A 15,698-nucleotide genomic window follows, 5' to 3' on the forward strand; every position below is an offset into this window, starting at 1 on the left:
GTAATAGTTAAGTGTAACCAATAGATATCTTAATGGAGCTGTAACGATGGAAATTTCATGGGTTTATTAAAAGTTGTAATTTATTATTAGGGTCATTCCTTGTCAGTTCATCCAGCGAAAAACCGAAATGTTACCTACCGACTCAGATTTCAATGATATTTCGTACTGTACAAAAGTTAAGAGCTCTCCCTCAACCCATTCCCATGTTATGATCCATCAAAATTTGGACATAGTAGGCAAAATATTCTACTCGCGACAGCCGGAAATGGTGCATGGAGGTTTAAAATTGCACTAGTAACATGCTGACATGAATCCTTTGAGGCAACAGACCTACCCCTTCTGATGCAGAATTGTCTGTAGATTTCAAATCTGTGGTCAGATTTGTCATAGTATCAACCTTAAGTGCATTTTTGTACCAAAAACTAGTAAAAAGTATGCTTGAAAAACGAGCCTCAACTAGAAATACAAAAATGGCACTATTTCAAAAAGTACTAAATTCACAGAAATATTCCTAAGTATTCTTAAAGAAGATGAAGTTTCCTATAAAATGAAATTAAAATCGTTTTGGGTATTTGAGTATGTACTACAGGGTGGTCCATAAGTATGGAAACACCCAAATAAAAACCAAACCGTTCAGAATTGGGGAAAAAGGGAAAAAAGTGATGATAAAAGACTAGGGAGAAAATTTTTGAGACGTATGACACCACTTCTGCCGTCTTGAAATGGCGGAAACTTTTTTAAATGGGAACCTTATCATGTGATACTTCAAATAGGACTGAAATATTTCAAGGAATCCATTTTTGAAATATTTTTGGCTCTACGACAAACCATTGCAAAGTTTTAACCGATTTTCTATTGTTTGAGGTGGCGTAACACGGAATGGCACTAACATTGGGTGAGCGAATAGAGATCGTGTTGATCTCAGGAGAGCGCAGCAGCAGACAGATCGCAGACAATTTCAACGCTCGTCACCCAGAACGGGAGCCCATTTTCCATAGTGCATTGTGGAAAGTTATAGCAAAATTTAAGGAAACCGGGTCGGTGGTAAACTAACCAAAAGCAGGCAGGCCTCGCACAGCGACGGACGACTGTGTTGGCATCATTCGCGAAAAGTCCCACCCGTAGTACTGTCGCCTAGCCCAAGAATGTGGAGTTATCTCGTACGTTCATCCTGCGAATCGTATCTGTGCATAAGGGGCACCCATACAAGATACAGCTATTCCAACATCTAATCGAGGATAACCCAGACTGCCGAGTCGAATTCTGAGAGTGGGCCGCGGAACAAATCAGACGGAATCCTCGAGTCGCATATGACGTGCTTTTCTCGGACGAGGCCAATTTCTTGTGTCGAGCGAGATGAACAAGCAAAATCACCAATATAGGAGTGACAATCCACACTGGTACGACGATTCTCGGGTCGTTGGTTCTGACAAAGTAATGGTGTGCGGTACCCGTGTGGTGGGCCCATTATTCATCGAGGACAATTTAAATGCAATTACCTACCGTAACATGCTTGAGGAGGAGATCCTGCCATCCGTCGCATTAGAGGATCCCATGCCTCTTTCCCTTTGTTCTATCAACATGACGGATCAGCACCTCATTTCGGATTATGTGCTCGTGAGTATTTCGATGAGCAATTCCCACAGAGATAGATAGGCCGACCGAGGACCTGTGGAATGGCCATCGCGTTCCCCAGACCTCACCTTTTTTTTTTTTTTTTTTTTTAAATCGAAAGAGAGAATCCGATGCAGGAAACTTTACCGCTTATTCCTTACACTCAGAAAGCCACATCCACAAATCCAGACGGCGATTCTTATTGGCTGGTATCAAGTTGTGTGGCACCCATGAGTCTAACAACTTACTGATCACAAATCGGTACAGTAGAAAATCGGTTAAAACTTTGCAATGGTTGGTCGTAGAGCCAAAAATATTTCAAAATTGGATTCCTGGAAAAATGCCAGTCCTATCTGATGTGTCACACGATAGGGTTCCCATTGAAAAAAGTTCCCGCCACTTCAAGATGGCGACCGATGGTGCCATATGTCTCAAAAGATTTTCCCCCTTGTTTGTTATCACTTTTTTTCCCTTTTTCCCCAATTCTGAACGGTTTGGTTTTTATTTGGGTGTTTCCATACTTATGGACCACCCTGTAGTACATACTCAAATACCCAAAACGATTTTAATTTCATTTTATAGGAAATGTCATCCCCTTTAAGAATATTTAGGAATTATTTCTGTAAATTTGGTACCTTTTGAAATAGTGCCATTTTTGTACTTCTAGTTGCGGCTCGTTTTTCAAGCATACATTTTACTAGTTTTCGGTACAAAAATGCACTTTAGGTTGATACTATGACAAATCTGACCACAGATTTGAAATCTACAGACAAATCTGCATCAGAATGGATAGGTCTTTTGCCCTGAAGGATTCATGTCAGCATGTTACTAGTGCAATCTTAAATCTCGATGCACTATTTCCACCTGTCGCGAGTAGAATACTTTGCCTTCCATGTCTAAATTTCGATGGAATGGGAATGGGAATGGGTTAAGGGAGAGCTCTTAACTTTTGCACAAGTTAGTTTTGATGGTTGTAGACAAGTGTACCGCATATCATCAAAATCCGGATCGGTGGGTGACATGGGCTGGATGAACTGACGTGGAATGACCTATACTAATAATTGATTTGCATGTAGAGTTTTCGTTTATCATTATAATAAATTATAGCTTTAATATTCGAATGAAGCCTCCAACGGTACAGCTGCATTAACGTATCTGTTGTTTTCTTAGAATTATTGTACCTTTTTTTAAAAAAAAATCATCCCATGCTAAATCTGAGCTCTTAATTCATACTAATACTTAATTCATTTGTATCCACTCCTCTCCCTTTTAAGTCTAGAAATATAAACAAGAAAGATTAAAACAGGTGTTCCTTTTCGCACTTTTTTTTTTCAGTTACGAATTACGAGTGATAACAGATATTGTGAAAAAAAAAAAAAAAAAAAGCGTTAAGTTGCAGTTTTGTGGGTTTCGAAAGTGAAGATGCAGACAAAGTATCTAAAATTCAATTTTTATACTGCATACATTGTAGGAGTGTTATATGGAAAGATTACAGTCATAAGATTGAAAGCGACTAAATAAGTTGTGATACTAGACTCCAACCTGAAGTTATGTTACCTATATTACTATTTACATTGTAGTTGAAACTTCATATGAAGTGGTATATTGTAAAATTAACACAAAAATTGTTGGCTAATTTGCAAGACACTGCGGTCTAAAATAATATACAAAACATATTTTGGGGCCACTTACTTTTCCGTCCTTACATTTCCTTCGCTGAATCTGTATGTCACGTGATTTATAAATCTGTCTTATTGTTGGTATCCTGCTTCTTGTTTGAGGCGTCTGAGCCCTAATACTTTTGAAAATAACTGTATGAAATCTGAATTTTCCTAAAAATTGGCTCGGTACAACGGGCTTACTAAGCAAAAGTTTAAAGAAAACATTTTCACAGTTAAAAGTAAAGTCTTGATTCATGTATACAGTATTATGATGGCAAGCTACACTCTTCCTGTTACACATAGTTTTTATAATCAATAAAGAAGTAATAATATACTTTTTAACATTAATTCGTAGGTCAAATGAAACATACTGGCTGGCTCGCTACTTGGCCATGCACAAAATATATGAAAAGTATTTTTTGTTACTTTCATATAAGATCAATTAGTGTGATATGCCTTCAATGTATGAAAACTTGAATAATGCACCGAGGAAGAGGCGACGAGTACCTTGAAATTGTTTGCTGATTTTGTCTAGGATATTCTAAGCAAGGGATGAAATTTTTACTTACCGTTAATATTAGGTTGTTGCGTGTAGAATGTCTGCCCCAGGTGCATTATTTTCAAAGGTCAAGGAAATGAAAGTCAGTCCCTGATGAATCAAAATAGTCACCGTTTGCAACCCACTCAGCCAACAACTGGATTCCGTAGTCAAAGAAGTCAACTGGATTCCGTAGTGAAAGAAGTCTAGGGTTTGCGATGCGAAGAGGTCTTCAACCACACATTGCAAGGTCAAAAACAGGAAAGGTCTTCCTTCCCAAGAAGTGATCGAGATGCCAGAAGAGCTGATAGTCAGTAGGAGAGATCGGGAGAATACGGTGGGTGAGGGATTCATACTACAACTCATGGAGAGCCTGCGCCGTCGTTTGTGCGACATGTGGGTGAGCATTGTTGTGCATGTAGACCATTACTGGATACTTGTGGATAGATTGCGGCACACCTCATGGAGTTCAGTACTGGAACTATCTGCATTGATGATTTTACGTCTCCTGAGAAAGCCATGATGGATGATTCCTACTATGAACCACCTTACCAGCAACAAGGCGTGTGAATGGAGAGGTGGTTTAGGAAACCATACTGATCATTGCGATCCAACTAATGTCCTGACCATTTTCGATTATCACAGCAGTTTTATATATATATATATATATATATATATATATATATATATATATATATATATATATATATATATATCCAAAGAGAGAATCCGATGCAGGAAACTTTCCCGCTTATTCCTTACACTCAGAAAGCCACATCCACAAATCCAGACGCAATTCTTGTTGGCTGGTATCAAGTTGTGTGGCACCCATGAGTCTAACAACTTACTGATCACACGGAGCCGCCGAACAACAGTGGTATGCCTGACTCATCCACAGTGGCACGAACATTTTTCCAGGATCTGCTCTCACAGTGTAACTGAGGAGCTCATCTGAACGTGATGTGGTCGATGTCCACGGAGGTCATTTGGCAGTGCTATGTCACCGGAACGAAATTTAACAAACCAACGCGAGTGGTGCGTACATTCGCCATTCCTGCCCGAAATGCACTGATAATGTTCTCTGCGGTTTGGTGTGCAGAATATCCCAATTTGAATTCGTAAAGAAAAAGAAAAAAACACTGGAGTGTTCTCCATGGTGCACTTTCACACGACCATATTCAACAATGCAGTGCCTCCTGACTGGGTACCCAACCTGTTCGTTGAACATGACTGGGTTGATATGTTAGACATATAACCTTAGTCCATCCCTGTGTTGGTGACTTGCGTTTTCTTATCATATCAATTAGTAATTAAATGATAATTAGTTTGGTGACCGACAGGTTCAAAGTATGCCGATTTGAAGCCTGGCGTGTGCTATCTTCCAAATGCTGAAGACATCTTCATCTCAGTAGTTATCTTAGTTGTGTAACGAAGTGACCATGTATAAAGACATTTTTTTAACACTTGTGAACGTTTGTAAGATTCAGGAGAAGTTATATATCGGAGGGATGACATATTATTTGAAGTTGGAAAAAAGATTGAGAAGTAATTGTTATAAGAATACACACCATATCTAACATTCATCTTCAAAAAGAAAGTGCCCAATCTAAAGAGAACTATAGGTTAGGCTTAGTAATAGAAATAATATGCAGGGCACACTATAAACAATGAGGTAAACTAAAATTAATTGTTTCGTTAGTTTAGTTTAATTAGGCTCAAATAATTGACTTGGAACAAAGCATTTTTGTACACAATTATGTTGTATTATGCAGAGATCAGAAAATTTATTTCGATGACTTCACATAAAGTGAGTTTTCCGTGTATATTTGTGTACGCCTCGAATTAAGTTATAAAAGTAATATCTTTTATTTACTTTTAAGATTTTAAAATGTATAACATTCCAGTTGGAAACGTCAGTTAATTTTAGGTATGTTGCATACCAGTTTCAATTGTTGAAGGTAGGCTTTATTGTAACTAGAATTAATTTTCCTTTTCAAGGGAGCTGAGTAATTTACGTTTCGGAGATGAATTCCAAACAAGCAGTTTCAGTGAAGTCTTGCGTTGTAGCTGTGTAAAAGGAACGTATCCTGATTTCTTAGTAAATCTGTGGATCAAATATGATGAAGAAAAAGGTAAGATATGAGTACCATTTAATTTGTGTAAGTATCATTCTATCGCAGTGTAAGATTTTTTTTTTCCGTAACCTCGTTGTATAATTTAAAGCTGAGTCAAATAAAAGAGGGACACTTTTGGTATACGCAGGAGACATTAACATTGAGGGGTAAGAAATTAACTGAAATCGTCTGGACCTATATTTAAAGGTACCTTCACGAAATTCTCGTGGGAAACGGGAAAAAGTGCAGCAAATGAATTGCAAAGTGAGATTGTAAACTTCTCGTCTATTCTTGTTCGATACATAGAAGCATTTACATAGTTGTAGCAGTTAAACATAGAGGAGAACATTAAAAATAGTACCTTTTCTTAGACTTTCGGTCAAGGGGGGAAATACGCCAACACTTAATCTGTTTGCCAAACAATATTAAGTGGCAAAATGCGTTTGCATTTTACCATTCAGGTGTTCGCTTTGTTACACCTGGTTAAACACAGTTAACTTCTCATTTCAGAATTTAAAGTATAATTTTTCGTCAGAGAAGTTCCAGGACTGATGTGAGAAAATATATTTAACTTACCAACTAACGAGTGTTGGGCCTATCGTGATAGTCCACTCTAGATCTGTATGTGGCTACTAGTTTCTGAAGATCTCGGAAGCAAATAGGGAAAGCTTCTTCTGGGTTGCTTCTCAGTACGTCGGTCTTGGCATACTGTTGGACTACTAGAATGTTTTGGTACTGTTTTCCTTTCATCGAGATTTTCACACGGATAAACAGAAGTTTCGTGACTATGTATTAGGTGAATATGCAAGAGGAGGGATGCGATCTTAGCCAGATATACTTGTATCGTTACAGCAGTATGGTTCCTTGTATTGTCGTGCAAGAGGAACCATTTCCCAGATGTACACAAACGAGGCCGGCGGCACCGATTTGCTCGACACAAACGTTTCTGTATAAGTTACAGTTTTTAATCTGTCATTGAGACAGATATCCATACAGGGTCCATAAAATTCCACCGGAAGTTTAAATTCTGCAGTTGAAACTTTTATACTTACACGGGAAGGTCCCACAAGTTGTCACTCAAATCTGATTGCCACATAGCACATATGATAGAACATCATGAGAAATGAAAATTAGCAAAATTTAAGGTGCTATGGATTAGAAAGATAGGAGCCTACGAGGCTTTAAAATTTGAATATCCAAAAGTTATATCATGGAATTATGTACGTTTAAACTAAAAATCTTGAAAACCCTTAAAGCAATCAAAACAAAAGTTGCACAATATAATGAGAAGAAAATGCCCTTTTCATTTACTGCGAAATGACGGAATGATTTGAACACTAGCGTTATGTCCAAGTTTGTCAAAAATATAGTGATAGCCAAATAGAAGCCATTCGAAAGATTCATCAAGCTTTTGGTGGCGCACTTCGGTGGGATACGAGCTATATTTCTCTTAGTTGTTCCCTCAACAAACCCAAATAACAAGGTGATCGACCAAGTGCGAAATGGATAAGAATAAGCACTGGTTCGGTACTTCGCGTGTTGAGAGTGGATTTGGCCATTTGAAGTTTTCTGAATTTGTTCCGAAAGTAGTTTCGTGTGCAAATCATGCTGAATACACTGAAATGAGCGTACGAAGATCATAAACATCGCAGAACCAGCAGAAGGAGTGTTGCAACTTTGTTACTGAGAACTCCCGTAACGCATATCCCAAAGGGCCTATTTCGAAGAAAATTACGGCGTCAGACTTCCAAATGAGTAAATACTTTTCTCAGACAAAGTCGGATACTTTTTGCATAGCCTCTTAAATCAAATTTGCAAATTCATATTAAAACCAGGGAGTATTATTTATAGAGCCCATAATGTGAATGTCAATCTTTGTAACTGGTGCGTGTAATATAATTGGAACGTACTTTTTTTTTCTTTTTTTAAGGTTCGGAGAACGATTGTCCAAAGATGTTTGATGCAGACCAGCAGTTCATAACGTTGCAGTTTAGTCATGGTGGAGTGGACTTAGAAAGTTTCCATTTTACAACAGGAGAGGAGGCATTATCCGTCTTTTGGCAGGTATATTTTAAGTGTTTCGTATTTGAATTAATGCATAACCGAACTGCAGAAGCCCAGGAAAAGAATGAAACATTTCGATAGATGCGAGAAAAAGAATTGATACCCAATGCTATTTGATAAAAATATTTAATTAAGGAGAATAATTCTATTGATTTATGTAGAAACTTACTGTATGCGTTAGATAACGTACATCATTTCACAACGATAGCATACTGATGACAATGTAAGAGAGTACATGTAAGTACACCTAGTTGAGGCGACCGACTTAACTCAGAACAAACTTCTCCGTACCCTCTGCAAAGGACGCTGGTTGAACTACTCTTTCACAGAAACATGAATCTCTTGATCGGCTTACCCTTCTGGACCTTTCAACGAACCAAAGACGTGATGTGATAGTCACACGAGGAGGGAAGGGGCGATTTGGGCTTTTAGGCAAGTGTTCCATAGAAGTCGAGTGAGTGAGCACATGTTATAGACCATAAGCACACATTGTGTCAATTTTTTTATCTTTTCAAAGTTTATATAAGGTATCTCAATAACTTTGAATATTGATCATGACACTGACTTTTTTCCAACAGCACATGTTCATTGATATTGCAAAACACTATCACCTTGACACTGGAACCCAAAGCTGATAAATTTTACATTCTTTAGTCTTCTTGGCGCAAGATGCATCCATTCACAACTAAAAATATTGCACCAGATTTCGTCATTAGTTACTATCTGTGTGGCATCAGCCGAGCTGTTCTAGATGTGTTCCCATCCATCCTTTCATCAGTGAGGTTCCGAGGTGCCCATTGGGCATGCACTTTCCAATACCCCATTTCCCTGTGTAGAATACTTTGGATGGATCCGACGCTGAGGTTAGCTCACGTACGATTCCTGGTGTATACCCGGTCGATAGTCATATCCGTCTACCTCGGAATTCGACATTACATGAATACCTTACTTGATTTGAAACAGAAATACACCTTTTGCATTCGACAAAATGTTTTACTTACTGAAACACCTTTACTTAGGAATCGAGTTATGATATGTATTCATGTGGACGTATCTATGATAAACCAATGTTACGTACTAATGACATTCTATGTTATTGCTACCAAACATCAAGTCAAGTTATGGTAGACATTTAACCATTGGCAAAATTCCAGATGATTCTGCTTTGGCCAGAATGTAGAGTTTACATAGGATGTGAAAATGGTATATTTTTCGTCATTTAGTATTTTTCATATACCCGTGTTTTTAGTACGCCCCGAAGACAAGCAGAAACGCGTTTCGTTCTAGTTGTTGGACTGCGCTAAAACTTTTCAAGAATGCGTTCATATTCTTCCGCATTGCTGAATACCTCACGCAGTAGTAACAGTAGTAGTATTTCTATCACTCAGTAGACAGAAATAAGTTTGCTTCGCCTTGGTGTTAGTATGCAACAACCGGGTTATGCTGGAAGGGGTCACATAAGCTTAAAGCGGAATCCAAACCGCTTCTCGGCTTACATCCTACAGGGCTTGTCTTCTATTTGAGCTTGAAACCAGGACTAATTGGCCACAAATGCGATACGTCTGGCGACTCACTCACGAAGGACTCGTGATAAAAATACGTTGTATTGATCTTTACATACTTGTTAATATAGTTGTCAGGAGTCATTTCAGAAGGATAGAAAGATAACAATGCACAATTGAAACTATTATACAGATTTACATATGGACAATTTTAAAGTACTGCAGAGTACAGAAGAACTAATTTAGTCCAAGTTAGTTCACTACGATTTTTATTAGTCCAAGTTAAAGAAATATATCTACTTACTTTGCATATCAGAAAAAAAGTGAATAAAAATACGAATTACTTGAGTCCACTTTGACTATGACCTATTTATACATAAATAGATACCAAAGATACTTCTGATTCCACTAAATGCCTCTCGTGGGGTTTGTATGACCCCCCAATAAAGTACGCCATTTCTGTGTATTTTATCAATAGTAAACATTATAAAACGATACAATATTTAGAATTTTCTTTTGATTGCAATTGTATAACAATAACAAACGTTTTAAAAAAATCACGGAAGAAACATTCATAAACTGATAAAAAAAAATAAATAAATAAATAAAAGTTACTTTTGTAGTATAATCTCTTTGAGTAATGAATGGGGAATTTAGGTCTGAATATAATACGAATAATATACGAGAGTGAAACGTGATAACCCACAAATGTGTGTTCATCAAGATTTTACGAACACTTACACTTTTACGAACATTTTTTTGTTTTTTGGTTTAAACCAGCCAACCCTGTTTTCAACAGTAGCATAGGTAATACTATCGCAAAAGCAAAACGAACATTTCTTCAGAACTAAAATCGTAGGGCATCTTTAACGAACACAGTACCACAGTACATACACGGAACACACATTTGTCCCCTATTCTCTTGAAAACATTATCAACTGTTGCAGTATTAGCACATATCTGCAGCAATGAGTATCGACCAAAATTAAAAATGTTACTGCTGCATTTTGCAAAGTGATTAGCTGTATGTAATTTTTCCTTTTAATAGTATTTCTTACTTACATTTAGTAGTACTTATTTAATAGTGTTATATTATTCATTGTATTATTTTCAGACGTCGTATTATTATATTTGTATTATTTTTATTATTAGTCGTAGTAGTAGAATTGGTAGTATTTTAATTACAATATACATCTTTGTGTTGTATGCTGATGTCGAATAACCTAGTAGCTGCAGTATTTGCGATAAAAGACTTCTAACCGGCTGTTGTACGTGAATTAATTATCTTAACTATTATTACAGCAAGCAACACAAAAGTTTCCAAATTTGTGCAACAGACAAAACAGTATCTTTGCACGGACCTTCGTCTCCATTTGCGACAATATTACCATTTAAATTCATTATCAGAAAAACGGAATATTTTCCAGGGAGGTTTTGTAAATATTCTTCTTTTCCTTTCTCTTCGTCAGCACTAATGAAACGTGCTGAATACCTTTTGAAAGTGTACTTAATTTCCATTCGTATGAGGTATAAATTGTATCCTTACATTAGCCTCTTCCATAAATATTTTACTGAATCTTGTCGAATTTCAAGTGAGCAAAAGGATTTACTGCCTCTCACATGTAAAGCATTAGATATAGAACGCATATGTATGGGAAATGTTTTGCTCAGAATCACATTTCCTATTACCTCTGCAGTTGTGTGATATTTCTTGCTGAATCGCCGTGTATATAAATAAATGCATTGAGTCTCAAACGAGATCTCCGAAATCGTTGGACCTAGGAACTTCAAATTTTGTATCTTAAATTCTAGGCTTAAATAAGAAAGTATTTTGCGAAATGCTGTCCCTAAGGAGGGAGCTGCTAGCTTTCTTACTGGTCACCAGATTTGTGAAACTATTGGGTGTAGAAACTTGAAATTTCATGCCCGTAAGGGAAGAAAGATTCGAACCTTTTTTGACTCTTCGTCAGATATACCTAGGTAATAATTTTTTTAACGATCGACATACACACGAAAGGGTTTTTCCTAGTAAGATAGTGAATCGGTCCTTGATCCAAATTAGGTCGCTATTGACCCAAAAGGTTACCCTAGACCTAAAACTACCTATAAAAAAATTTTTAAAAAATGACCCCCTCCCCTTACTGAATTATCGTATCAGACATGCTCAAAATTGAATGTTTTAATTTTGGTGGGGGTGGTCGAAAAATTTTGAAAGTTTCACAGATTGTAGATACTATCTAGGTGTATATGTGCAATTTTTTTCAAAACCATCGATGCGTATTTTCTTTATTTTTTTTGCGTGTTGAAAATTTCAAAAAATTGTGGAAAAATTTTTTGGGGGTGGACACGTCGCTGAATTTTTGGTTAAAAAATGTGTTATACCCTTAGATACAACATATATTTTTTCAGGGCCTGAAAGTGATGGCAACATTGTCAAAAAGAAATAAAACTGAAAACAAACGTGTTTTCGCGCGGTTTTCTCACTGAGGGCCCCTTCAAACAATCCTTTGCCAGAGTTCACAATTGCCCTTTCTCTTACGTCCCTTCCGATTTTGTCGTTCTTCGGCTGCTTCGTTTGTGTCGGTTTCGGAATAGAAACACCAAATATATCACCGTAACAGTGCTTCCACTGCAACCACTCTTGCACAACAAAGTTACACACGCGGTAGAGAGCGCTACCGATACTCTGTGTGTGGCCAGTGAAGCAAACACTGTAGATACGGGGAGCCGACGCGAGGTGTGTGTAACTTCGTTGTGCAAGAGTCGGTTGAAGTGGAAGCAATGTTACGGAGATATATATGTGGTGTTTCTATTCCGAAATGGACACAATCGAAGCAGCCGAAGAACGACAGAAGCGGAAGGGACGTAAGAGAAATGAAAATTGTGAACTTGGTAAAGGGTTGTTTGAAGGGGCCCTCACCTTGAGGGCCCTAAAATGGTGGGAAAACTGTGCGAAAAACACGTTTGTTTTCAGTTTTATTTCTTTTTGACAATGTGATCATCACTTTCAGACCCTGAAATATATATATGTTGTACCTAAGGGTATAACACATTTTTTAATCAAAAATCAACGACGTCCCCCCCCAAAAAAGAATCCACAATTTTTTTTGAAATTTTCAACACGCAAAAAAAAAAAAAAAAAATGCACATTTACATCTGCATAGTACCTACAATCTGTGAAACTTTCAAAATTTTTCGACCACCCCACCAAATTTTAAAATATCCAATTTTGAGCATGTATGATACGATAATTCGATAAGGGGAGGGGGTCAAATTTTTTTTGAGATAGTTTTAGGTCAAGGGTAACCTTTTGGGTCAATAGCGACCCAATTTGGATCAAGGGCCGATTTCACTATCTTACTAGGAAAGACCCATTGTATACTATATATTACGATAATACACCAACAAACGAAAGGAAGTGATAATAGACATGATATTAAGCTAAAAATAACTAATGTCTAATCTCTTGACCTGACAGCGATACTTCCAGTGTTCACGAGATTTCGGTACTATATCAGTGTAAATGCCGCTTTCAACCCATGTTAAACATTTTTTTGCTTAATTTCATGTCTATTATCACCTCTTTCAGTTTGTCGGTGTATTATGACATCACCTTGTATATTTAGACATAGTATAGCCATATTTCTTCAAGGAATAAAAATATGATGGTAGAAAATTCATTTTAGGGGATATGTATGGAGGGAGAAAGAATTTTTGTGTAACCATTTCCGCGAACATGAAAAAGAATCGGGTGCAAGCTAGTGATTTAACTTTGAGAAAACACATTTATGGATGCCTTAAATGATAAATACAGTAAAACCTCTACTAACGGACACCTCTATAAAGCGGACACCTCCCGTAACGAACATATTTTGTAATCCCCAAACACTGTAATATGATAAAACATATTGGCAAACCTCTCTAAAGCGGACACTCTCTAGTACGGACACGGACAGTCTTTTCTGTCCTTTATAGGTATTATTTACCTCCGTATTACGGACACTTTCTCTATAAATAAGTTGAAAAGTATTGTAAAAATACATTTTTAGTAATTCATACATGTGTCACCAAGAAAGCATTGTGACATATTGTCTCCTCAACTGTCTACACAGCAATCCAGACGAAGAGTCTCTGTTTAACAACACTCTCATGTCCTTTACTTGCATTCCACTCCCATCCAAGCTGTTTTAGACACAAAAGTAATTGATAGTTGCCCGCCGTTTGGAATAACACGTTATTCTACTGTCCTGCTGGAATCTCTAACTAAGCAGAAGTCAAGTTCGATAGTTTTTGCCCGCGGGTACGCATGTTGTCACAAAAAAGACACCACTGGACTGCAATTAACCCACAAATTATTTCCATCTTGTGCCTCGAACATAGAGTATTGGACAGCAGAGGACAACATAGATACAGTAACATTTTGGTAAGTTAATATTCGTGAATGCATGATTCATCCAAAAATATTGTTACTAATTGCATATTACCTTCTTTACTAATTTACGTAAGAAAATATCAACACCTCTCTAAGGCGGACACCTCTCTATAGCGGACAATTATTGATTCCCCACGGCTGTCCGCTTTAGAGAGGTTTCACTGTAATAATAATAATGGAGATTGACTACCAAACTATTTTCATACAGTAATTTAGGGTGAAATCACGGCTTTGCGGTAATAGAAGCCGATTTGACTCAATCTTGGCTTAAAATGTTATTTAGGAGCGATTGTGTGGGGTTTGGGTGACACCAGTGAAGTCGAAATTGAATCAACGAATATCTTGAAATAAAAAAGTTTGTGTATATTTTTCAAAAGATTTTCCCTCTCGAACGATAGAACGAGAACTTCTGATTAACTGTAGCGTTCTCAACACAGAGGGAGGAGAAGGTTGCTAATTAGCCTGCTTGCGAGTGTTTAACAATGTGTTGCATAATCAACATAGGGTCAATCCATGCAAAGTGATCGAGAAAAAAGAAAAATTGCCGCTCGACCTTTCCAAAAAAATCTAATTTTTTCATGAATGTTTCTCCTATATCAGGGTACTTCAAAACCACAATTAATTATTTTTTACATCCCATGGCGACGCAACTGCTGCCACCATTTTGCGTTTTTTGCAATTGTAGGCGTTTACTTCATTTTGAATATCTCAGCATGTATTTGTCCTACCAAATTGAAAATTGCTGGACGTCTCCAACTCGTAAAGAGCTAAAACTTTGATCTCTTAACATTTTTACCTAAAACCATTTGAAGGAAGTGAAATTAGGGCTTACAGCTTTTTGGACATTGAAAACATGTTTGGGAAGGGGAAACAACTGATGTAGAGATCTGAATTTGTGTGTGCATGTAGTCCGGGGTCATAAGTTAATATACAAAAATTTACAGACCTGTAGCTGCTCATGAAGGTCTGAAAAAAATCGTGAAGTTGAAGAATTATACCAATTTGGTATATGTCACTGTCCAATATCTTCAATGGGCCTGGATGAAAAAATCTGATATTTTGGAAGTAGTTAGTCCTTTAGTATACCATAACACACAACAAAGCACGTTTTCTGTTTTTGAGCAGAAGGGAGTCAAAGTATTAAGTAATGACGTCATACTCTAGGTGGTGTTCATAAAATCTTGTTTGGACATCGAAAATATGTTTGGGGAGAGGAAACAACTGACGTAGAAGTCTGAATTTGAGAGTGCATGTAGTCCGGGGTCATAAGTTAATACACTAAAATTTACAGGCCTGTAGGTGCTCCCAAAGGCCTATAATAATAATAATAAATAAGTAAATAAAACGTAAAGTTGGGGAACTATGCCAATTTAGCATATTTCACTGTCCAATATCTCCAATGGGTCTGGATAAAAAAATCTAATATTTTGGGAGTAGTTAGTCCTTTAGTATACCATAACACACAACAAAGCGCGTTTTGTGTTTTTGAGCAGAAGAGAGTCAAAGTATTAAGTAATGACGCCATACTCTAGGAGGTGTTTTGTTCATAAAATCTACTGGAAATTTGTTGTTGTGAAGTAAATTAAAGTAGGAAGAATGGTTAGTCCAGTCAAGGCTCTCAAGCTCGTTTCTTTCCTCTAGTTGTAACACTTGTCTTATCAGACCCACAGGAGCACTAGTGAAGAATGCGGCTATCAGCAGAAGGCGAGGAAAGTCAAAATGCAGCCTTGAGAAAAAAAAAAAAAAAAAACCGACCGTAAGTATTCCTTGCTC

General features: G+C 37.2%; 1 protein-coding gene across 5 annotated transcripts in view; it reads left to right on the top strand.

The window, feature by feature from the left end:
- Haspin (haspin) overlaps positions 1-15,698 on the top strand; it is a 152,513-nt gene that overhangs the window by 121,929 nt on the left and 14,886 nt on the right. For all 5 annotated transcript variants that reach the window (XM_081767536.1, XM_081767535.1, XM_081767546.1 and 2 more), the window contains 2 exons: positions 5,812-5,945; positions 7,858-7,991. In XM_081767536.1, the coding sequence (XP_081623662.1) occupies positions 5,812-5,945; positions 7,858-7,991 (268 nt within the window). The remainder of the gene's footprint in view (positions 1-5,811; positions 5,946-7,857; positions 7,992-15,698) is intronic.

This window comes from Thermobia domestica, chromosome 1 (assembly GCF_964235325.1).
Source record: "Thermobia domestica chromosome 1, izTheDome1.hap1.1, whole genome shotgun sequence".
Classification (NCBI taxonomy): domain Eukaryota; kingdom Metazoa; phylum Arthropoda; class Insecta; order Zygentoma; family Lepismatidae; genus Thermobia; species Thermobia domestica.